Below are 22,828 nucleotides of genomic sequence, written 5' to 3'. Positions count from 1 at the left end.
ATTTTTTTAGTTTCTTGTAAAAAAAATTCCCCTTTATTAAAAACTATTAAATTGTATTGATTCAAAATTGCCAGACCTCTTAAGGGTTTGGTAAAGCATCCTTTCCCCAAGGCCCACTCTAACATCTCTGCTTGTGACAGTTTTCCCTATTGCTCACCGACAAGCAGGCTTCTCTCCAAAAGTCTCACTAAATCTGGATATCAGTACAGTGCCTGTGGACCAGTGTGACAGGAGGCCTGGCCCCCTCATTCTGTGGCTCTTTTTCTTCTGATTTTCAATGAATACACCAGGAATGATAGCTGTGGGTCCAGTGAACTGGATGATAGCAAGTTCTTAGGAGAGGCTCTGAAAAGGTGTAAAACTGCTTTTGGATGGTTTCTTCCATCTGTGAAGTGTGACTGATAATGAAAAGAGCACCCTAGTTATTGGGAGGACTAACGTGGGAGATGACCATCAATCACTGTTGGAATAGTGATTTTCCCCGGCAGTGGGGTCTACCAATGGGTGGATAATTTAAAACCACTGATAAATTAGAAACCTTCCCACTTTGAGTGACTAAGGAGCTGCACTTGATTGATAGCAGAAGAAATGGAGAGTAAACAGCTCCCTTTTGGATCTGGGAGGAAGAGTAAAAAGGAGAAAGGAAGAAGAAAGACTGTGCCTGGATGATCCTGATCCTGAGGGTGAGGGAGATTGTAGTTCATGCCTTGGCAACTTTCCCTAGGTGGGAGGGAGCCTTTTTCCAGCTGTTAGCCTGTTTAGGGAAGGCACATCCAAGTTGGGAGCCTATTGTCATTTGGATTGGGAAGGTAGCGAGAGGCATGAATTTGGCCGAGTGGTTCAATTTAGAAACCTTCTGACCCTTAGCCCCTTTTCATACACTACTTTCCCCCACGATCCTTAATTTTAGTGAAGTGCTTGGTAGGTGACTACCTTTCACCATTTAATTAACATTTTAAAAATATAGTTTAATTGGGATTATGGGAGGATGTCATCTTAGAGCCTTGACAATTTCCTTAAGCCTGGGCTGCAGTCCTTTTGCTGGGCACATAATTAGAACATACACACCCCAAGCTGCATAAAAATAATAAAGGTAAAATTTTTTTGACATCATTAGCTTCCCTTGGGTTTTAAGATGCACATTTAGCAGCATACCAAGGTAATGAGCAAAGGAGGTGGTAGTTTGGGGATTTTTACTCCCAGTTTGGGATTCCTTTCATTTTTTATTTTTTTACTTCCTCTCAGGAATTCTGTATAACTTTTTGCCCTGGTGAAAACATGTCACTTCTCTCTTCTCCACATCTTTCCTAATTTCTCAGTCATCTCCCATTTTAATTCTGAATGGAGAGAGGCAGAGTGGTTTGGAAAAGCAGATTGAGAGTGAGAGAGAGGCTCCAGGTTGGAACGGCACCTCAGACACTAGCTATGTGACCTGAGCTAATGCCTTTGAGTCTCACTTTGCTCATCTGTAAATAAAGGGGTAGTAGATGGCCTCTAAGGTCCTTTCCATCTCAAAATTTGAGAGCCTTTTCTTAAAAAGAATTGGGACCTGTTAAGTGCAAATGTAAAAGTCTATTGGCTTTTGTCTTGATGTTAGCATTTTTTTAAACTCAGAGTTGGGACTTCATTGGTGCAGAATAATAGTTCTTTCTAGGTGCACTGGTTTAGCTTTCTCGGGGTTTATGAGGCAAGGGGAGATGACAGCGGGGTATAGTGCCTAGAAGCTGAGCCTGAAACAGGGAAGACCAGGGTTCAGATATGACGAATTCTGGCTTTGTGACCCTGGGCTCCTAGTGCTCCAGCCAGCCTCTAACCTCTGTATCACAGAGCAAGAGGAGGGGCTGATCTGCTTTGATAGAAGCAGCTTGCTCATCTCAGAGTAGCTATAGCAAGGAAATCGCAGGTTTAGTCCCTAATCTAGCTCTATTCTTGGATTGCTTGAGCATTCCAAAAATTCTCTTTTTAAATAGCTTCCCTTTTGGGTTTTCCCCCATATGTTAGTTGGTAAATTGTTACTGCTTCCTCCCTCTCTTTCACTATCCCCCCCTCCACTTTTCAGCTTGAGTTAAGCCTCCATTTAGCAGATACCTGTTGGAAGCTGCCCAGTGAGCCCCCAGAAGTGGATGCCAGTAATTTGTATCTATACTCATCAGATATTGAGTTTCCTCTCACTAATGAGCTGGTGATCCATAAAGTGAGATGAGGCAGGATTTCAGGAGGGTCTGACTAGCTCTGAGCTTTCAGAGCCCAGCGGCCCCTTTGTGCTCTAGTGATTAGGGAGCTGACTCTCCTTCCCTTTGCTCTTTGGACTGCCTGGCAGTGGGTTCTAGGACAGGCATGGCACAAGTATGGCACGCAGCAGGAGCAGCTAAGTGCCTGTTATTCCTGAACTACTCAAGAAAACTACCCAAGAGCTGGAGGTTCTGGCCAAGGTCATACTGCCTCCCAAAGTTTGAGGTCTGGAAGCAGTAGATGACTCACGGCATTTGGAAGGATGATCTTTCCAGGAGGATAGATCATGGCCCAGGGTGGTTTATCCTGAGGCTTATCTCTCAGGCAGTTTTCTGTCTGTCTCTGTTTAGATAGATACACATTTATATATGTGAGTGTCATGGCTTAAATAGAAGAAGCACTAATTTTATTCCAACATCTGATCGACACTCTCTTTGCCCTCTGCCATGTGCAGTAATGGATTGAGAATCAGAATCACCCACTTGCCTATGCTCGTATTTGTTTTGCTGAGAGTGCCTGCCTTCGTGCTGAAAACTAATGTCTTATACTTGGAAATTGAGAAGGTTGGGTGGCTCGTGTGTACTCAAATGCCTATGTCCTTTAAATGTTCCTGGCTTTCCTCTCCAAGAAATATTACTCCTTAGCTTGTTAGTTCCTGTAATACCCTTCTGATATTGTGATCCGGGGAATTTTTGAGGACCTTTTCAATTTAAAAAAATATTTTTTAAAAACCATTAAAAATAAAACCTTTATTAATATCTTTCTGTATTTGAGATACTTTTTTTTTTAATAGATTCTCTTCCCTACCCACCTCTTCTAATAACAACAAAAAGGTTGAGTCGGATTGTATATACTGGTCTTTACCCTGGAAGCACCTTAAGAGAGAGAGGTGTATTTTTTTCCCTTTTATTTGATCTAAGATTTCATTAGCATAGCGGGCTCACAGGGAGGAACCTCTTTTTCAAAGCAGATCTGCCCCATCTCGGAAAATTATAGTCTGAGAGCAGAGCTTCTTCACCGTTCTGCATATTGTAGCCTCCTTTGTGTAATGGAAGCCTGGTGAAGCCAATGCACCCCATTTTAAAATAATGTTTTTTTAAATGCATAAAACAAAATACATAAGATTACAAAGGATATTAATTATATTGAAACATAATTATCCAGATATTAAAACGAGAAGTTCAGTTACCTCTGGTTAAAAACCCCTGACTCATAGGGTTGGCTGAAGGTGCTGAAAAAAGTTAAGTGATTTTTCCCAGGGACACACAGGCAAGTCTGTCTTAGGTAGGAACTGAAACTAGGTGTTCCAGACTTTGAGGTCAGTTCTCCATCTGGTACACCCTGCTTCCTATCTGTATTTTCTCCTCTCTTTTTGACCTAGGGATAGGGAGAGGGGGCAAGCTTTGATTTCAATTTAAGATGAGCATTTCAGACAAATTTTGTCAAGGGTTAGAGCAATTTTTTCAAAATGTCTGAATCACCTCTGCCCGCAAATCCAAGGGAATTTGAGTTTTTCCTGTCTTGACATTCAGGGAGCGGCTTGTAAAGGGGGGAGGCGGGCACAGCAATTGAACAATTGTCCTATTGATATATCAAATGAATCCTTAGATTGGGGATGCCTGATCCAAGCATGTGGGTGCATTAAGTCTGGGTGTTCTTGAGAATAAAAAAAAATCAAATGTCACCTTTGGTTCCTGACTTAGGAGCTACCCAATCTGTATGGAATTTTAAGAAGAAGAATAAAGTCAAATTTGTGAATTTGGGTGATTGGGTCATTGAAATTTTAGAACAAACTGGAACAAAACAAATATCAGCTGCTCTGATGGGCAGGAGGCTGTGAACTGGATGGAGAAGTAACATGTCAGCTGCTGCCACCTCTAATGAGGACCCGGGACTCCAAGGGCTTGGACCAAGGTTTCTTGGACAATTAGATAGATTGAAATTGTTGTGAGCAGAATGTTAGAATTTATTTTTCACAGTTGCTACAAAATGATTTTTTCTTCTAGACTAACACTCTCCCTCCTCCCCATTTGATAATTAGAAATCAACGTTAGACCTATGTTTCATGGGTTCTCCTGCAATTTTTTAAAGCTCCACATGCATTTTAAAATAGTGAGTATTAGTGGCTGTATTGAATTTTTTTCAGTGCTTTGAATTGACTCCTAACAATTTTTAAAAATGGTCAAATTGTAAACTATTTTTTCAAGGCAAAAGAATTCTTAGATAAAGAATACCTTTTGAAAAAGGAGTTTGGTGAGAATGACATTGAGAATATCAAGAAGCATAAAGTTTGTTTTTGAAGAAGGAAATTTTAAAAGTTTTAATTGAACTGGTTGCAGTTATAGTTATTAAAAATTTTAAATTATGTTGTGAAATGTTTTATTTTCAAACAAAATAGAAAGTATGGCCGCTTTCCATGGCAGCTGTAAATACTTAGTGCCTGGAATATTTGCCAATGCATAATTTATAAATTTGTTTAAATTAGTAACTTAAACTCCTATATATTTTTTAAAAATACAATTACATATGCGCAAACAAATGCAGTTATTTCATACAGTGTCATGGACTTAAGATTTGTATTGTGCAATGAGATTTTGAAATAAGGTAGTCTTAAAGATAGTACTGCTGAAAAATTAATTTTGATAAAAATGATTGTATGACTGACCATTACCTGATTTTAATTTGTTTTCTCTGGATGAGCATATTTGTTTTACATTTTGCGGTGTGTGTCCAGTAAATTTTTTCTTTCAAATGGTGGGGCCAAAAATATTTTAAAACAAAAGAAATCATGCGACAACACAGTGAGATTTTCCCAGTTTTCACGCTGCCCACCCTTACCATCTCTAACATATTGCTAGGAAAACAGAGGCAGCCTTTATCTGTACTCTTTTAAACTGAAAATATGCTTGAGCTTTTTGGAATGTTTCTAAAATGAAGACTTAGAAGTTTGATTAGATGTAAATGTATGTAAATGGAGAGGGAAGGCTATTCATGCCTTTTGTCCTCTTGTGAAAATCCTATGCTCTGCTCAGCCCAGGTGTGTCTGAGTGTGTCTGCTCCTTTTCGTTTTACAGAATTCCTGTCTAATGAAACTTTTGTTTTTGACTTGTGTAGGTTTTTGTGGAGCTAATTCTGTCTCTGAATTCTATCTACTTCTGATAGTAGACAAATTGCAGCAAACACAGTTATAAGTTTCCCATTGTGAACACACGGCTTCACAATACCCAGGATGCCTTGAACTTCCAGCCTCATGGTTTTTGTCTGCAATTTTGTGTTATTGCTAGTATTTGTTTTTTATTTTGTAAATTACTCAATTTTTTTTCTTTCTTTAGCATAGAGAATGCAGTCCTCTTTGGGGGAGAGAACAAATTCTCAAGTGGCAGATTGAAAATGTGTGTATAAACTTGACCTAGTTCTAATTGTATTACAAGAGGCAATTTGTAATGAGGGGGGTGGATAGGGTGGAACCCTGGGTCCCAACTCACACTGATTTCACAGAACTAGCTAGCTTTTTATTATTATTCTGTTAACTGAATGTACCAGTAAGAATGGCTTGCCATTTTCTTAGATGGTGGACACTTTCTAGAAGGGCAAAGCATACTTCTTTCACAGAATTACAGAATTTGAGGAGTGGCGGTGGAAGGGTTGTCTAGTCAGCCAAGACCTCCAGAAAGAATCACATCAAACATACATCCATTACATGGCATGTAATGCTCAGTTTCGACCAACTGCAAGAGCCAGGACAGCCTAGCAGACTCATTACTGAAGTGTACGGAGGTGCTTTATCTAATTATCTTCGGTACTCTGGGGGCCTCCAATAAAGAGACTGGTTATCAGAAACTTCCTGCTAACCTGTTTGACTTATTTATTTAGTCCCTCCTAACTGCTAGAGCTCAGATTTGTTACAGGATCTTCAAGCAGCACACCCAGAGGGGTGTGGGTATCTCTATCCTTGTTTCTTATCATTTAGTCTTTAAATATATGGGTCAGAAGTAAATTTTCAGCTGTAATTGTAATTTTTTTATCCACTCTTTAAGCATTTTAAGCACATCCCAATCCCCTAGACTCTAAATTAGTTCACCCAGCACACATTCACAACCATTTAGGGGATTGCAGCAATGCTTTTTGTGAAATTGATCTTACAAAAGACCTCCAAGACCCTCGGTTCTTGGCTCAGTTTCCCTCATGTTGTCAGTTGTAAGATTGGAGACTTTTTCAAGTTTTCCTTCTGCCATTAGAGGCTTAAGTGGTCTGACTACCTTTATGCCATGTACACACCCTACCAAAGGCTATATATAAAGATTTGGGGCTGCTTAGACACCCCCACCCCCAGTAAAATTTGCACGATGACACCTTTTGATCAGCAAATGATCGTTGACATGTCCCTTTCTAGTCTCCTTGCTGGGAGAAAGACACACATCAGCGGGGGGAGCTTTCAGCTTGGACACATCCTTAAAGCTTTGCGGCTGCTGGGCCAAGTGAATATTGAAGTGACTTCACCAATTACTGATTTAGCTATTAGGCTGAGCATATGCCCTATGGCAGAGCTTTAAAAGATTATTCGTAAAATAACACACCTGTTGCAGGAGTATTGAAGCTAAATCCAAGCCCCGTGAAAGATTCGTTTGTCCCACTGTTTCCCTCCCCACCACCAGATGTAACAAATTAAGCTTTATTCACTTGTGTTCCTCATGACTGGGTTTCAGATCTTTTCAAAACAAATTATTTTGTAGAAATATTAGAGCAAGTTTAATGTCTCTGTTCACTACAGATTAAGTGCCAAGACAGCTCATTCGACCCTTCAGAATTCTGTACCTTAAACTCTTACTCACTGTGGGTCATTGTGGTTTGGTGATTATCCTACATGGATTTCCAGTTTTTAGAGAAACGGCACATGGGACCAAAAAATGAGTTTGATTTGAATGGACATTTAGACAACCGTTATCTCATTTAAGTCTCAGTAACCCTAGGAGGTCCACATTGCTTTATTCCCATTTTACAGATGAGGAAATTGTGACTTAAGAGAGGTGACTTGCTTGTGGCCTCATACCTGGTAAACTTCTCGGGCAGAATTCTCACTGAGGTCTTTTTGGCTCTGAGGTCAATGCTGGAATTGCACACTACACTGCTTTTCCATTTAATATGATTTTTTTCCCCACTGGCATTTGGGTAGTCCAATGCCAATCTAATCTCTTATATGTGGGATGCTTACTTTAGTGTTTAATACCAGAAGTCAAAACCCTGTGAGAGGCTCAGGAGATTAAGTCACTTGCCTAGGGTCACACATGGCACAGAGGTAAATCAGAAGCAGGATTTAAATCCATGTTTGTTTTCCTGACTCCAATCAAGCACGCTATCTATTGAGTGAAACACAGACCAGTTTCTGGAAAATCTCAAACTGTGCCAGACCTCTGATTTTGTGCCGGGGATGGGGGCATCACTTAGAGTAGATTTAGTGAGAGTAGGTTGATTCTGGGACTCAGTTTCCTCATCAGTAACATGAAGGGGTTGAACTACTTGACCTCTTGGATCTCTTTCATTTTTACATCAAAGATTCCATTATCTTGAATAAGACCTGAAATACTTTTTTATTTCATAAAACTAAGTCTGCTGGACAGCAATTTCCTACCTGAGGGCACATTAGGATCGTGCATGTAAAGTGCTTTGCAGAATTTCTTTTAAAAACATCAGTTGTTGATGCTAGAAAGAGGGCTAGCCAAACACCCAGACGTTATCGATGGCTTACTGGCATTTTGATTTAGAAACCTATAGGTAAGAGGGTGGAACCCAACGAATGCCAATTTTCAAAAGCTACTTTGAAAGGCTTTAACTTGGGAGAGTCTTAAATGTTTTCCTTAACAGTTGGGGATAAAAAGAGTGCAGCAGTTAAATTTTCTCCCCTCCAGATTTTAAAAGTGCATTAAGTAGGCTTATTGCTCTCCTTGTCGTAAATGGTCATAATTATGTGGTTTTAGTCTAATTGTAACCTTGAAGAATAGCTAACTGCCGCCTTGGAGCAAGCCACCTTATCTAGATGCAGATTTCTAAGTGTTTTGTGTTTTTTTTTTGTTTTTTTTTTTTTTTTGGTAATAAGAAAACTCCCTACCTTGAGGGTTCCTTGTGGCTTTTTTGTAGGTGGCATCCTATGAAGTCCTGCTGTAATTGTTCAGTTAAAAAAAAAAACTGTCCTGGCCAGATTCTAGGGAAAGGTAGGTATTGGCTTTAAACAAGTAAGGCTGTGTTACTGAACTATCACAGAGATTCAGGAGCTCTCTTATGTGCTGAGATTTCCTTTGGTGGGTCAGGGTTGCAGATGTCCTTAAGCCTTGTCTACCAACGGGAAGGGACTCGCCCAAAAGCCTGTCGGAGGGGAATATCAGAGGCAAGATTTGACCTAGCTCGGTTCCTTTGATTTCCAAGCTACGTTCTCTTACTCCACTGACTGGCAAAAGAAGTGAATCTTTTCCAAGACTCCATCAAAAAAATGCACTTAGCAGTGCTTCTCAACCTGGAGTCCACGAGCTTGTCTATCAAACTATTTTGATAGGCATATTTGAGTATAGCTGATTTGCTTTAGAACCTTCTGTATTTTTGTTTTGTGCCTTTAAAAATGTGGTTCTGAAAAGGGATCCAGGGGCTTCACCAGACTGAGCAAGGGTTTCAGAGCTCTTCCCTGAGAGAATTTTAGGCAACACATGGTGCTATGGAGAGAAAAGCCTGCATTTGGAGTCCTAAGACCTGCTGTCTTCAAAGCTCAGTGCTGCTGAGGCTCACCGTCTCCCTCCCCTTCCCCAGCTCTGAGTTTCCTCATCTGTAAAATGAAGGGGTTGGATGGGATGCACCTCTCAAGTCCCTTTCTGCCCTGAATCAAAGGTCTAGATACTATTTGCAAATGTGTTCAGAGGGAGGAATCTTGGCATCTGTGCATCCAGACCCAGGGAATAACTGTGGTTGTTATCACACAGCTTGGGTAGCTGGCCCCCTGCTTTTAGCTTTCATTTCATGCTGGAGGAGGCTGGGCTGTAACCTTGAGCAATCCAGCCTGAGCTGGAGCGGGTGTGGGGGCAGGGGAGAAATGAAATGGGCTTATACAAAGCCAGACAAAGAGGTGAGTTGGTGGAGGGCTCAAAAGGCCAGGTGGAAGGATTGGGATGGAGTCCTTGACCACCGCCACTCTAGCTTTTTCTCCCGCCAGGGACCAATAGCTTGAATGCAGGGAGCTGGGGATTTGTTTTTTCTAAGAAATGCTTATTTTCCTCTTGTGAACGATTATATTCTCTTGCATGCTTTATCCTGCCAGATTGTGTGTGGAGTGTTTAAAAATTGAACAAATAAGCCTTGTGAGCGGTGGAGTTTGAGTGCTCAGAAACAAATCAGGAGGGGATGGCTAGGCTAGTCTGCTCCATTTTCCAAACCTTTAGATGATGGGAGTCTTGGTTCTTGGAGAAATGGGTGTTGTCACTTAAGTCATTTTTCAAATATTACTTGCTCCAAATCCAATTCCAGGGAGCCTTCTTGGCTAAGTATCACACCTGTTGAGTGCGTATGTGAAATCATACTAGTTTGGCAGCCCCAGACATACTTTAGTAATAGCCCACATCTATCTGTCGCAGTATATACATTATCTCATTTGATCCTTAAAATCCTGTGAGGTAAGTACTAGTGTCCTAATTTTCGAGATGAGAAAACAGAATCCTAGAAGAGCTCAGTAACTTACCCGTGGCCGCACAGCTCTGTTCCAAGATAAACGCTTTAGCCACTATGTTGTTGCTCTGCCCAAATGGCAAAATATTTGTTTTCCCCAATGTCATTGGTTTAGGCCACTTAGTAAATCTTTTCCTTCGTGGACCGATGGTAGTGTTTTAATAATCCCCACACAGATATGAATTCTTTTCTACGAACATGAAAAACCCTTTCTGTGCATCGGGTAAAAACAAGCTGTTTCAGTAACTTGAGAATCTCTTTAACAAATAGAACTTCGTTCTGAGCTAGCCAACAGTAAACTCGATTGGATTTGAGAGCAGCTACTATCTTAATAACTGGTTTGAAATGGTGGTAAACCCTATGGGGGGAATTCTGTTTTGTGATCTATGCAAACCTCAAGGTTTTTGTTTTTTAATATGGGAGCAAAGTGAGAACAATGGCTATTTTTCCAAATGTGTCTGAAGCCCCTATGAATAGTCTATTGTAGAATAAAGCTTTGGGCTTTTTTCCCTCCCTGGGACTGCTCTCCTTCTACTAAATCATTGCAACTTAAGCCCAGAAGATGTCCCTGCTCTTTTTTTTTTTTTGGAAGACCTGCAAAGGTCTTATTAAGCAGCCCATTTAAACCACAGAGCCCGCCGCTAATGTTAAACAGTGTGGGTTCCTGCCATGGATTGCAACATTTGTGATTTTATGAAATAGTTGCAAGAACTTTTTTGTTGGAAGGCTACATTTTCAGATGCTTAAGACCTAGGACAAAGAGTGGAGTCAACTCTCTTGTTCAGGGATGGACGGCGTAGTCTGTGAATAACTCAATTCAACAAGTATTCATAGGGCTTTTATAGGTCCCAGCAGTGGCACAGAAAAAGAAACATTGTCTGCCAATGAGCTGACAACCTATTTGGTAGACGACTTACCCATGAGAAATGAGGCAGCACCATTAAACTGCCCGCCAGGCAGCCGTAGTTCTAGAGCTGGAAGTGGCCTTAGAAACTATCTTATCCCTCCCTCTTGGGTTACAGATGAGGAAGCTGAGGCCCCAAGAAATACAGTGACTTGCCCTGCTAATAAGTGACAAAGGCAGCATTTGAACTCAGGATCTAGGAATCCAAAGCCAGTATTTTTTTCTCTGACAACAGGCTTTTCTCATGGTCATTGCCGGTTCTTGACCTTGAAGTTAGAGGCTGGTTGGAGACCAACCAGTATTTATACCATAACAAGCACACTATGAAATCATATAGGAGCCTTGAAAAAAGGCAAACACTGAGTGATAAGAATATTGTGTGCGCATTCAGGAAGGCTTCTGGATAAGGTGATTTTTTTTTTTTTAGTCTGGGTCTTGGCGAGGAGTGGGGGGAAATAGCCTGGAAAGAGATATTATCAGGTTGCATGCATGAAGGAGCAAAACCACCAGCCTGCAGCTCAAAGGTCTAAGTGATGGGGATTTCTTAGAAAAATTAAAATTCAGTAGTAATTTTGCAAATGCTGTTGGTGGCCTTAACATGGATAATCTTTTGAATAACTCTGGGCTGTAGCACACCTGCCTGCCTTTCTTGGTGCCTTCTTTCTAATAATAACTATGGGGAAAACTTAGCATGACCTATCCTTTAATTTCAGTATTAATCGTACTCTATATGTATTATGATGAATATGCTCACTTCATGTATTTCAACGATAAGGAGATTGTTAAAGTTGTTAGCAAGGCACATCAGATGGGAGGCCATGACCTTAGGCAAGCCTCATCACCTGAGGGTTCTAATCTGGGAAATCAAAAGTGTGGGCCTAGACTAGACTATGGTGATGATGATAACTGATGCTAATAGAAAGTTGTAAGGATTGCAAAAACCTTTCTTTTCATTAGCTTGTTCGATCTTCACAACACTCTTTGGGAGGTAAGTGCTGCAGTTCTAAATCCTGCTTTATTAAGTTTTAGAAATTCTTTTCTTGATGTCTTTTGCTTTTGCAGTCATTTCAACCCCTACCCCCCATTCAGCCATTTGAGGTATTCAGCTTGGAGCAGTGGCAAGTGTAAGGGATAGGGAGTTAGAGAACCTTAGACAGAATCTCAGACAAACCTTCGTTTCTTTTTGGTGTCCGTTTTCTTAGCTGTAAAATGATAGAATTCAGATTCTTTTCCCATTCTCCAAATCTGTGACCCTATTTCCTTGTGAAGAAAGAGAAACAGACACATTTTGTGTGGCTTCATCTTACAGATGAGGGAACTAAAACGGTGAGAGGATAAGAAGCTAACTGACGTTGACATCAGTTATGTATCATGCAATCATAGATTTAGGGCTGAAAGTGACCTCAGTGGGCTAGTCTGATCCTCTCATTTTACAGAGGAGGAAATGGAAACACAGAGGCTAAGTGACTTGACCAGGATCACACAGCAAGTAGGTGGAAAAGCCAGGATTTGAACCTGAGTCTTCCACCTCTAATTTGAGCACCCTTTCTAATGTGCCTTGTTTTTAACAAGTGCAGTGCCACATCATACACCAGCATTTGATCTGGATTAAGATCAGTTTAAGCAGCTCTTGAAGATCTCAGAAGGCTTTGAAGTTCCACCATAGGCAATGATGATTATCACATCATCGTAGAATTCTGCATCATCCTAAAATGCCATTGTAACGATTTCTCTGGTACACAAAGTATCTTGTGTCTTTCACATGGACTGTATTTAGAGAAAATGCCTTGTGTCCAAAAAACTTGTTACAAATTACACTTGTGTGGCTAAATTCAACCCTTATCCCTAAGTGATGGGAAGTCATAGTCGCATGAAAAAGTCAGTTTTGAGCCAAGATGAAGCCTTACTTTACAGCGGCTCTCCTTAGGGACACAAACCTCTAAAACCCAAGCTGTCTACTATAGACTGACTGGTGGCCCTTTTGGACAGAAGTCCTGGACTTATGTCGCCACCTGGTGTCTTGCCTAGGGAAGTGTTGGGCCCAAAGCCGCGCCTAAATCTCATTAAGAGTTTTGGCAGGACCTTAGAGCAAGAATTTTCTTTCTTTGTGTCCCAGACCCCTCTTCGAAGTCTTGTGAAGCCTATGGATTCTTTCTCTGAATAATGCTTTTAGATGCATAAAATTACGAAGGAAGCTCATCATACTGAAATTTAGTTAGAAAAATTAAAAAGCAAAAGTTCATGGACCTCAGATTAAAAACCTCTGCCTGGAGATAAAATAAATGAGTCAGAAAAAACGACAAGGTCTTTGTCAAAGTAGTTCGCACCTGGGGAGCACCCACGGGGCTTTCCCTTTCTTCAGCTCATTGAATTTTAGTGAAGATATTCCTGTGGTGGGGTGCAGTGAGGGGAGAAGGAGGACAGTAGGAAGAGGAGATGAAGCTACAAGGGCCAACATGGCATGCTAACATTGGGTGAGAGAAGAGAGTAAAATAGTTGGTAAAAATCAAATAGATTTTTGAGTTACCCAGATTTCAATGAAAACAAACTCCTTCTCTCCTGGATAACCGAGTTGGTTAGATATAGAAAATTCATTGAATGCTCTTTCCAGAGAATGAAATGTATCCAAGTAAAGTAATTAATTCACTATTTTTCAGTAAGTCCAAGCTATTTTAGAAGTGGCCAGTGTGATATTTTCGCCGCCAGAATCCTAGTTTGACTGAATGTTAGGGATGTGGAATGTCAAAACTAGATTAAAGTGCTTTCTTTTTCTAAGGAAAAATTTACCTGATTACTACACCCTTCTTAATAAACTAGGATTTGTAACTTTTGTCTTCATTTTCCTCGTGCTTAGCACTGTTCCCAGCACATAGTAGGTGCTTAACAAATACCAATTGTTTCTTGGGCACTTCAAATGGAGTTTGATGGTTTAAGCTTACATTTACCTTACTTTTCAACAAAGAAATGGACTCCATTGTTGATTTTTGAAGTGAAAGTTGGGGAGCCTGCTTTTGACCACCTTTGAATCACTTTTCAGTCAATCAAGTTAATTAAATGCTTCCTTTGTGCCAGGAGCTGTGCTAAGTGCTAGGAATACAAAGAAAAAAAGCATAAATAATCTTTGCCCTCAAGGAGCTTACATTCTAATGGAGAAATCCAGATGGCTAGAAATAGACTTAGACATTCTTCCTAGATGGAAGGTAACCTTTGAGGGGGAGGCTGCAGCACCAACCAATAGCTGAGCCTTCCTGGGCTTTAGATTTGCTCTCATTTCTCATTGTCTGTTATAGGCCTAAGGCAATGAACCCCCTATTTCTAAGTTCTATAGAAACTGTGAGATTGGCCCTATTCCCAGTTTTCTGAGACTTAGGTAGATGGGGACAATCTTACCCACCAGTCTGTAGATCTATAGTCAATGAGAGGAAGCCCATTAGGAAAGAAGGCACCAAATTCTTTTTGCTTGACTTGTCAAAGGGGCAGTTTGGGGAATGGGGGTGTGGTGGGGGTGGGGAACTTGTCTTCAAAGCATAGGGTTTATACTCAGTGTGTATAGTGTATTTCAACGTGATGAATATTTCATGCAAAAGTATTCTCATTGCATGGTTAAAAAAAACAAACAAAAAACCAATAACTAATCTTGGAGTAAGAGCCCAGTAGTAATATGGGTATTTTATTTGAAGCATTTTCATTATTCTAGAATGAAAATTCTTCATTTGGGTACATTTTTCAAAATGTGTTTCATGGTGACAGTTTTGTTTCCATGCCTTTTGTTTCGGAAGTTGGGTTTTCTTTTTCATACCAATAAATATTTTCTACTGGTAATATGCAAATTGAATTTTGAAAAATATGGCATTAAATATTTTATCTACCAGCCATGTTCTTAGATAAATATTGTAGAAGGCCAATTTGGGGGAGATTTCGTTTTCTCGCTCCCCACGTGTTGGATGCACAGTTTTAGCCTGGCTAGCAGAAAAATGGGGAGGTGCCAAATAGCCACTGGATTGAGAAGAGATGGGGAAATTTCTTAGAGGAGATTTGACTGAGAGACCCCAGGCTCTATAGCAGGAGATCTGTTGGAGTCCTGGTGTTCTCCAATTTACATGATAGATATTCCTAGAAATATGTAAATGTCCCTCTCTCTTTTAAAAAGACACTGGGATGGGGGGGGCGGATTTCCTATTTAAAGGAAAATTGAGTGCTGACTACTTCAGGAAAGTAAAGCCTCCTTTTGTTAAGGATGTGACATGTCTGTCCCATCCATTCCCTAACACCTTGCCCCAGTTTACCTGAATTATAAATTCAGATTTTTGTATACTCGTGTTTCTTCCGATAGGGGATCCCTAGATTGCCGCAGTAGGTAACTCTGTGCTTTTCTTTTCTGGACATTTATCAAAGGATTCGTTCTTCTTTTGTTAATCAGATGCCAAACTCTTTGTTTTAAGAAATAGCAATAACATTTTTTTAAATGGGTCTGACTTGCTAGAAACACAATTCTAGTTGTCTGTGACAACACTGAAATCCTTATGTCGGCCTTGGATTGTTGCAAAGCAAGAATCTTTTCTCAGTGACTTAAAAATGAAAACGCATATGGTTGCTCTGGGCATGTGTTCCTCCTTCCTTAATAGGTTCTCTTTGGAAGTTATATTATTCTGAATCTTATTTCCTAATAAAATAAGGGAACCCTGTAGCGTCTCCCTCCCAAGCCTCCCAATCTCTCTTTTTATTGCTGGTTTCTGAATTGGCTTCTTTAGAATTCCTCGAGGGGTGCAGGGTCAGTGTTTTCTGGGGCGGGCGAGGTGAGGACAGTGCTGAGCCAAGCAAGAGGGAGGAGACAAAGGAATTAGTTTTGAATCTCTGCTGAACATAACTACTGTTGACTATAGTCTGACCAAACCATTGTTTTATTTACAAGATAACCAGTTGCCTAAAGAGTGATAGAACTGTCTGGTGTTCAGGAGAAGGACTGTCATGAACTTAGGGAGATAGGGAAGAATCCTGCATTTGGCTCCCCTGGAAGGGACCTCAGAAGCAGCTAGTTCAAGCCCCGTATTTTATGGAGGAGACGGAAGCCCAGAGGTGGGAAATGATTATGCCCTGGACTACCCTTCAGCTTGGAGGGCTGAGTGTCTGGCTTGATCCTTGATAAATATTTGGATCCAATTGAGAACCCAATGATTTTTTCTTAGCGAATTGAGTTCTTCCTCCATTTGTTCTAGTCCTAGCACTCTGTCCTTCCCACCATTGCTTTGCCCACACTTATCAGCTTGTCTCCTTCTCCTCCCCTAGCATAGAAACTTCTTGAAGGTGAAGATTTTTTTTTTGACTTTTGTACCTCCTTGCCTGACATAGAGTTGGCACTTCGTAAATGTTGAATTAAGAACTCATTGAGATCTTTTTTAAAATAGATTTTATTGATATCTTTTATTTTTACATTGCCTAAAATTTTCTCTGTTTGTTTCAAACAATTATTGAAATTGACTTCCGTATTTGATCCCTCCGTTTCTTAGAGTGCTTGCTTTGCCTCTGGAAAGCGTTTTGGTATTGGTGTGTCTGGGGACAGAGTGATTCCTCTCCTCAGAAAGGAAGCTCCCAGAGGGCAGGCGTCATTTGTTTTTGCTTCTTTGTCTTTGTATTCCCAGCACTTGGCAACAGACCTTGCCTAATATATAAGAATAGATTATTAAAATGTTAACTTGAGTTGAAGTGCCCTTTGTGATGAGTCTGGTAAGGGGGGATGATCTTGCTTGTTGGCTTCCCGATCTGGAATCTGGAGAATTTTCATATCTAGCTCTTTTGAAAACTAGGTTGAGTTGGGGTGAGGGGCAAAAGGCATTCATAGACTCTGCCTTTGCTTTGAGATGCAAAACTCCCCCTTGGGCATTTCAGTATTTGAAGGATATGATTGCTTCATTCTTAGCTATTCCTCCTTCCTCCTCTCTCCTCCTACCCACTTTACCACCACCAGTTTGGCGCTTGGGAGGTGATCAGTTGGATCTGGCCTCGAACCAGATATGTCTGCTCTGGGGCCAACCTTAGAGCCAGTGTGGGTTCCTCTGGCATAACCTGGGGCACCTCTGTGTCACTTATCATAGGAGGACTGGTGTGGAAGCAAGTAATATCCTTAGCAAAAGGCAAATTTTCTTTTGAATCCTTTCTCTTGTGTTCTGGGCTTGGTCACCCATTTTACAAAAACTTTGGAAGTATTGAACCAGCCTTGGCAGAAATGCGTCTCTTAAATTTTAGGACTCTGGCATCATCATATGAATCCCTCTCTCTTCTCTCCTTTGGCCTCTATTCTGGTCTGTGAAGTTTGATTCGAAAGACATTGTTACTTTTAATGGAAGATATGACACTGTCGGTTCCAAATGTTGTTTGCTGGGACTATTTGTATATATTTTCCTGCCCATCCCCTAATTCTTTTTTTTTATTCCTCTCCAGGAGCCGTAAGATCCAAATTCGAAACATCCCGCCTCATCTTCAGTGGGAGGTAAGAATTCTTGCATTTAAAATGAAGTTGTTACTATTGATTCTTTCATAAGCCTTCCTGAGTCTCTCCCTCTGCTTACCCCCATTCCTGACACTCCCCTGGCTTCCTGCATTTGCTGGAGCCCACATATACCTCATTCTCCTTTTGGGGAGTGGCTGTGGGGGGGGCCCTTATGGCAAAAGGGAAGAAGCTAATCTTCTAAAGTTGTTTACTGTGTTGGTTTCTTTGGGTTGTCTGTTTAAAAAATACAATGAAATGGGTTTCTAAAGTGAATGCTAACCCCTTGATGTTGTCTGGTTCCTTAACCAAAGAGCTTGTCCATGCCAACTCTTCCTGGCTAGAGTTCAGTCATCTTCTTTAAACCCAAATTTCCATCTTGGCAAGACCCTTAAAAAATTAAATTTAAATAGTAGACGTGGGATCTTCCAAATATTTGTCTGCTTGGTTTTGCCCCTGAATGATGGCATTTGGCTAATTGTGTATATAGAGAGAAAAATCATGGTTAGCCCAAGTTCAAATGAGATTCAGTGCCCCTGGAAATTTCTGAAGTCTGATTGTGATATCATAAATAGGACATGATGACTTGACAAGAAGCCCCAAGCAAGGAAGGCAGCAGTAGAAAGTTGGGCTGTGGGTTTGTGTGTGTGTGTGGAGGGGGGGATGGGGCTTTTATATAAGGGAAACTGAGAATAATTCATCTCCTTTTCCTTAACAAAACAACACAAAACACAACCAATCCCTCGCTGCTTCTTTTTTTAATATTTCTAAATATATTTTAGAAATTTTTAATGTTTTTTTTCCCCTTTGAAAGGACATTTGAAAATGGGCCATGTAAAGTTTGGGGATGGGGATATTTGTTTTTGGTGGCACAAAATTTTGTGTTTAAAATAACACACTAAAGACTCCTGTGTGTTCTCTTGACCACCTGGGGTGAGGAGGGGGACCACCCACCATCCTGGAGGCTTTCCTCCATTTCCCTTGACATTATAAGCCTAAGAATTTACAATGAGCCACCACTGCCTTTAAGAAGGCCATTGATTATTGGTAATCCTCATATGAAAAGACCAACCAGTCCTTGGGAAGAGAGAATCTTTTTATTTGGTTGTTACTCATATATTGGACTGAGGATGCTTGCTGTGGGGATCCTGATAAGTTTTCCCCAATTTTAGCATTTGTTTAGGGGCTAGATCTCTAGGGCCGATGAGACAGACCCCAAGTTCAAGGTCAATATAGGGAAGCTACTAGTTTTTCTGTCTTCACTGCAAGATAAACCCAAGGATTCAGGTTCAAAAACTCCTGGATTAGTCCAGCTTAGCTGTAAATAAGATCGTCTAATTGTAGTGCCTTTTAGAATCAGTGGGTTATCTAAATGCAGCTGCCGCCCCATTACCTGTGAAGTCATACATTTGAAAAGCCTCCTAGAGAAACAGCTAGACTTTCAAGGTTAGGCTGCATTTTTTTTTTTAACTTACCAAGAGGCATTAAAATGTAACTGTTTTTGAATGGGAGAAAATTCACATCTGTTGCTGTCAGGAAGCAAGTCTCCCTAATTTGACCGAGAATAACGCTTCCTGCAGTTCTACATTTTTGCATTTGAAACTTTCCTCTGCTCTGGAGACACACCCTTCACCTTGGTTTTATTACACCGTGTCCTCGTTTGGTGTTTTAAAGGTGACTAGTTCCCCACTTTACTGACCCTTGGGAATAAGAGCGAAGGTGCCCAAAACACTTTAGAATTCCACTTGAGTCTCAATTCGATGAAGTTATTACTATCTCCATTTTAGAGATGAGCAAACTGAGAATGAGAAGTGAAGTGACTTGCCTGGAATATCCCAAGGAGTAAGGGCCAGAGCTAGGATTCAAGCCCATACCTTTCTGGCTGCCAGCCTTGCCTCTTAAGAAGAGGGGAGATTCACCAGAGGCTAGAAGGTTAAGCTCTCCCTCCTGGACAATGACAGTTTCCTCCTGGCCCTTCTTGTTCTCTGGGTGCTGTGTTACGCTTGCGTAGACTCATCCAACATTAAATGTTGCAAAGGGTATTTTTTATGATTATTGTTTTCCTGTTTTGTGATATCTTTCAGCTATATCAGGCAAGGAATGTCCCTGTTATATAAATTGGTTAAACTGAGGCACAAAGAATTGAACTTACTTATCTCGGGCAAGTCATAAATAGATCCAGAGAATGGGATGTGGGACTCCTAACTTCCAGGCTAGAGTTTTAAAAAAAACTACCCATGAAAATGCTGGTCTTGAATAATAATCAAGCATAAAAAATATTTATCAAGTGTATACTTGGTGTAGGTCACTGTCCCAGCGTAAGTAAGAACTAGGACTTGCCATTTCAAGGGGAAGGAGGTTCATCATTGCTTGCTCCTCTTTTGGAGAGAGTGTCCCAGGAAGGGAAACCTCTGTGGCCCCTTGGAACTTGCTCTGAGCCCTCCAGGGCCCCCAGTGACTGTGACCAGTGTTAGTGGAGGGTGGAATGGTCCTAAGTCTACGCCCTTTGCCTCTTTCTGGAGAGTCTCTTGCCTGTTCTGCTTTAGCCCCTTGGAAAACCATTTTCCGAGCTGCTGCCCAAAAAGCTGAGTCTAGAAGTCCGCCATGTGGCATTCCTCATCAGTGAGGTGGCTGAGCCCCGCGTGGGGATGCCTTTTATTCCTATGGAATGTTGGCTGCTCTGCTGAGTTTAAAAAAGCCTTCGTGTCTCCCCTTACTTCGGGTTCCATACCATAATAAGCTAGGGAATGGCCCTTTAATGTGTCCTTAGAGCTTGAATTTCTTCCCTCCCTCCTTCCCCCACCCCATTTTGTGAGTGACTTTTCAAATGATTTTCCTCATTAAGATGTCTAGGCAGGGACTGAAATCTTCCTGGTTTAGGTACCTGTTCCTACCTGGTCAAGATACCTACTCTGGGTGCAATATATTCTAATTCAATTAAATTCATCAAACAATTATGAAGTCTTTAATAATGTGCCAGACACTGTGTTAGACCTTGGAGATTGCAGGAAAAACCCCAGCACCCCTGTCCTTGAGGGGCATAATACATTATTGAGGAAGAGTCCTCTTTCCTGTACACAAATCAGGACACCCTAAGTATGTGCAAAGAGGGTGAGAGTATGAACCCCTAGGGAGAAGAGGTGAGGGCTTGGGGTGGGGGGAAGGGGAGGGGCAGTCAGGAAAGGCCTCTGAGCTGGGCTGGGGGCAAAGGTGAGCATTCTATAAGGCAGAGGCAGAAGGGAAGACATTTCAGATGTCCCTTGAGTTTATTTTATAGGAGGATCTGTGGCTGCCAGAGGAGTTGGTGAAATGTTTCCTGGCATCTTTAGTCCATATGGATTGGAGGCTTATGGGAAGACAGCAGGTGTTGCTTTTCTCTGATGCTTACCTCACCTCGAGGCGCCACTAGGGCTCTGAATTTGGCACATGTCTAGGGAGGGGAAGGGGCCAACCTCAGGGGCCCAGAGGAGAGAGCAGCCAAGACTCCTTTTAAAGGAGTGAGAACCAGTGGGCCCCAAACACATGTCTTTTGGGCCATATCACTTGTCAGGCTCTTGACCGGCCAGCCATTTTAGACATCTCAATCTCTCAGGGACTTGCCAAGAGGGATATGTGATAGTGCTTTGGGGAGAAATCTATATTGGGTGAGCTACTAATAACTGAGTGACCCAACCATAGGAGACAGTCCTCTTCTGGCACCTTCCATTCCCCTCTGAGCCTCATTGAAAGCTCTACAAGAACAGAATGCCCTTCAGGCAAGAGATACACCTGAGGTTGTAATAAAATAATTTCAAACCCTGGGACAGGACTACTCCAGAATGAGAATTCTTATCCATTTCTTTGGATGATTGTATGATTAATTCACCCACCTGAAACCTACAGTTCTCTAAGGTTGTCACCAAATAAAATATCTCAGGAGAAGCGGGCATGTTGAGCCTAATGGTTAGAGCCTTGAACTTGGAGTATGCAGACCATCATTCAGCTCACACCCAAGCTCACCCCATGCTTCCTAGCTATCCGACTGGGCAGGTCACTTCAGTCACTTCTCACAGTTTCAATATTTTTAGGCATGAAGTAGACATAATAATAGTATGTATCTGGCAGAATTTTGTGGGGTTTCAACTGAGATAATGCATTTTTAAAAATTGGCAAACCTTCATTTCAACAAGCATTTATTAAGTGCTTGCTATATAGTCTAAAAGGGCAAGTTTTTATTCATTCTTATTTTTTAAAATAATTTGTACTGATAGTCTTGCTTTTACACTACCTAAATCTCCCTCTGTAGTCTCCAGGGATTTCATTGATGGGGTAAGTCCCTGGTGAGGTTTTAAAAAAGAGCCCCTCTTTTTTGTCCAGGTGAATTTCTGTGCAGATGGGGTCTAGTTTCCTTAAAAAAACAAAAATGCTACAATAAGGAAATGCTCTAAGCAGTCTTAGTCTTGAGCTTGGTGATCCCCAGGTTCTTCCCAATTCCAGTTCCCCAGGGAGGCAAGCGTAGACAAGAGAGAGAGACCCACTCCAAGAGAGAAGAGTCAAGGGAGCCCTCTGCCTTACATTTGGCTTGGGTGCTTTGGCTGGGGCCTGGGGTGAAAAATCAAAGGAGAGGAAAGCCCCCAAGGACAAAGCTTAACAAAAGTAATTCCTGGCATCTGCATTTGGAGCTGGGACTACGGAGGAGACACCTTTGCCTCCTGGCCCCTGGCTTGTAAGCAGACCAGGGATCATTGGGTCCTGCCTTTGTCTCCAAGGCGGCTCAGTCTCTTCTCTCCTCCTGGGCTAGAGCACTCAGGCCAGTCCTGCCAGGGCCAGGAGTGGAGCCCAACCTTGAAATGGAAATAGAAAATAAGGGTGTGGTGTGGCTTAGGTTTCTGCCTTTGGAGGAGACAAGACTTTCTCAGTATTTGTGGAGGGACATTTTGACTCATCTATACAAGCCAGATATTTCTCGAAAGATTTTTTCCTTTCCAAATGGGGCACTGGAATGGGAGGCTGCATGTCCACAGAGCAGCTGTCTCCTCTTTGATCTCAAAAAAGTACGTCCTTTTATAGCGGGACAGGACTGTGCCTCCCAGGACGTTTTCTGTGATTGTCCTGGGGACCCATACCTAGTCTAGCTTTGTAGTTTGTTTGTTTTTTTATAATATGGGCAAAAGAAGATGACTGACCTATAGGAAGGCTGGTATATAAGCCACCAGGTTTCCCCTATGAGTTATTTGCTTTCTTGAAGGCAAAGAAATCTCAGGAAAAAAAAAAAGAAATCTTGGTTGAGCACACCGTGTGTGGGTGCGTGCATGCATGTGTGTGTGTGTGCATGCGTGCATTGGGGGAAGGTACCTTGCATAGTAGGGCTGGATTTCATGTTTAAACTACTCAGAAATGCTTGACCCATATAGACCCTGCTGCTGTTGGGTCATTTGTAACAGAGCCAGGATTCCAAGCCACATCTTTGACTTCAAATCTGTTGCCCTTGTCCCTGTACCACACTGCTTCCCAACTAAAGGGCC

General features: G+C 41.5%; 1 protein-coding gene across 3 annotated transcripts in view; it reads left to right on the top strand.

The window, feature by feature from the left end:
- The window catches only part of IGF2BP3 (insulin like growth factor 2 mRNA binding protein 3), a 105,516-nt gene that overhangs the window by 15,354 nt on the left and 67,334 nt on the right, over positions 1-22,828 (top strand). For all 3 annotated transcript variants that reach the window (XM_036761475.1, XM_036761474.1, XM_036761473.1), the window contains exon 3: positions 17,279-17,327. In XM_036761475.1, coding sequence (XP_036617370.1) covers positions 17,279-17,327 — 49 coding nt within the window. The remainder of the gene's footprint in view (positions 1-17,278; positions 17,328-22,828) is intronic.

Source organism: Trichosurus vulpecula, chromosome 5 (assembly GCF_011100635.1).
Source record: "Trichosurus vulpecula isolate mTriVul1 chromosome 5, mTriVul1.pri, whole genome shotgun sequence".
Taxonomy (NCBI): Eukaryota; Metazoa; Chordata; class Mammalia; order Diprotodontia; family Phalangeridae; genus Trichosurus; species Trichosurus vulpecula.
This window is presented reverse-complemented; position numbering and strand designations above follow the sequence as displayed.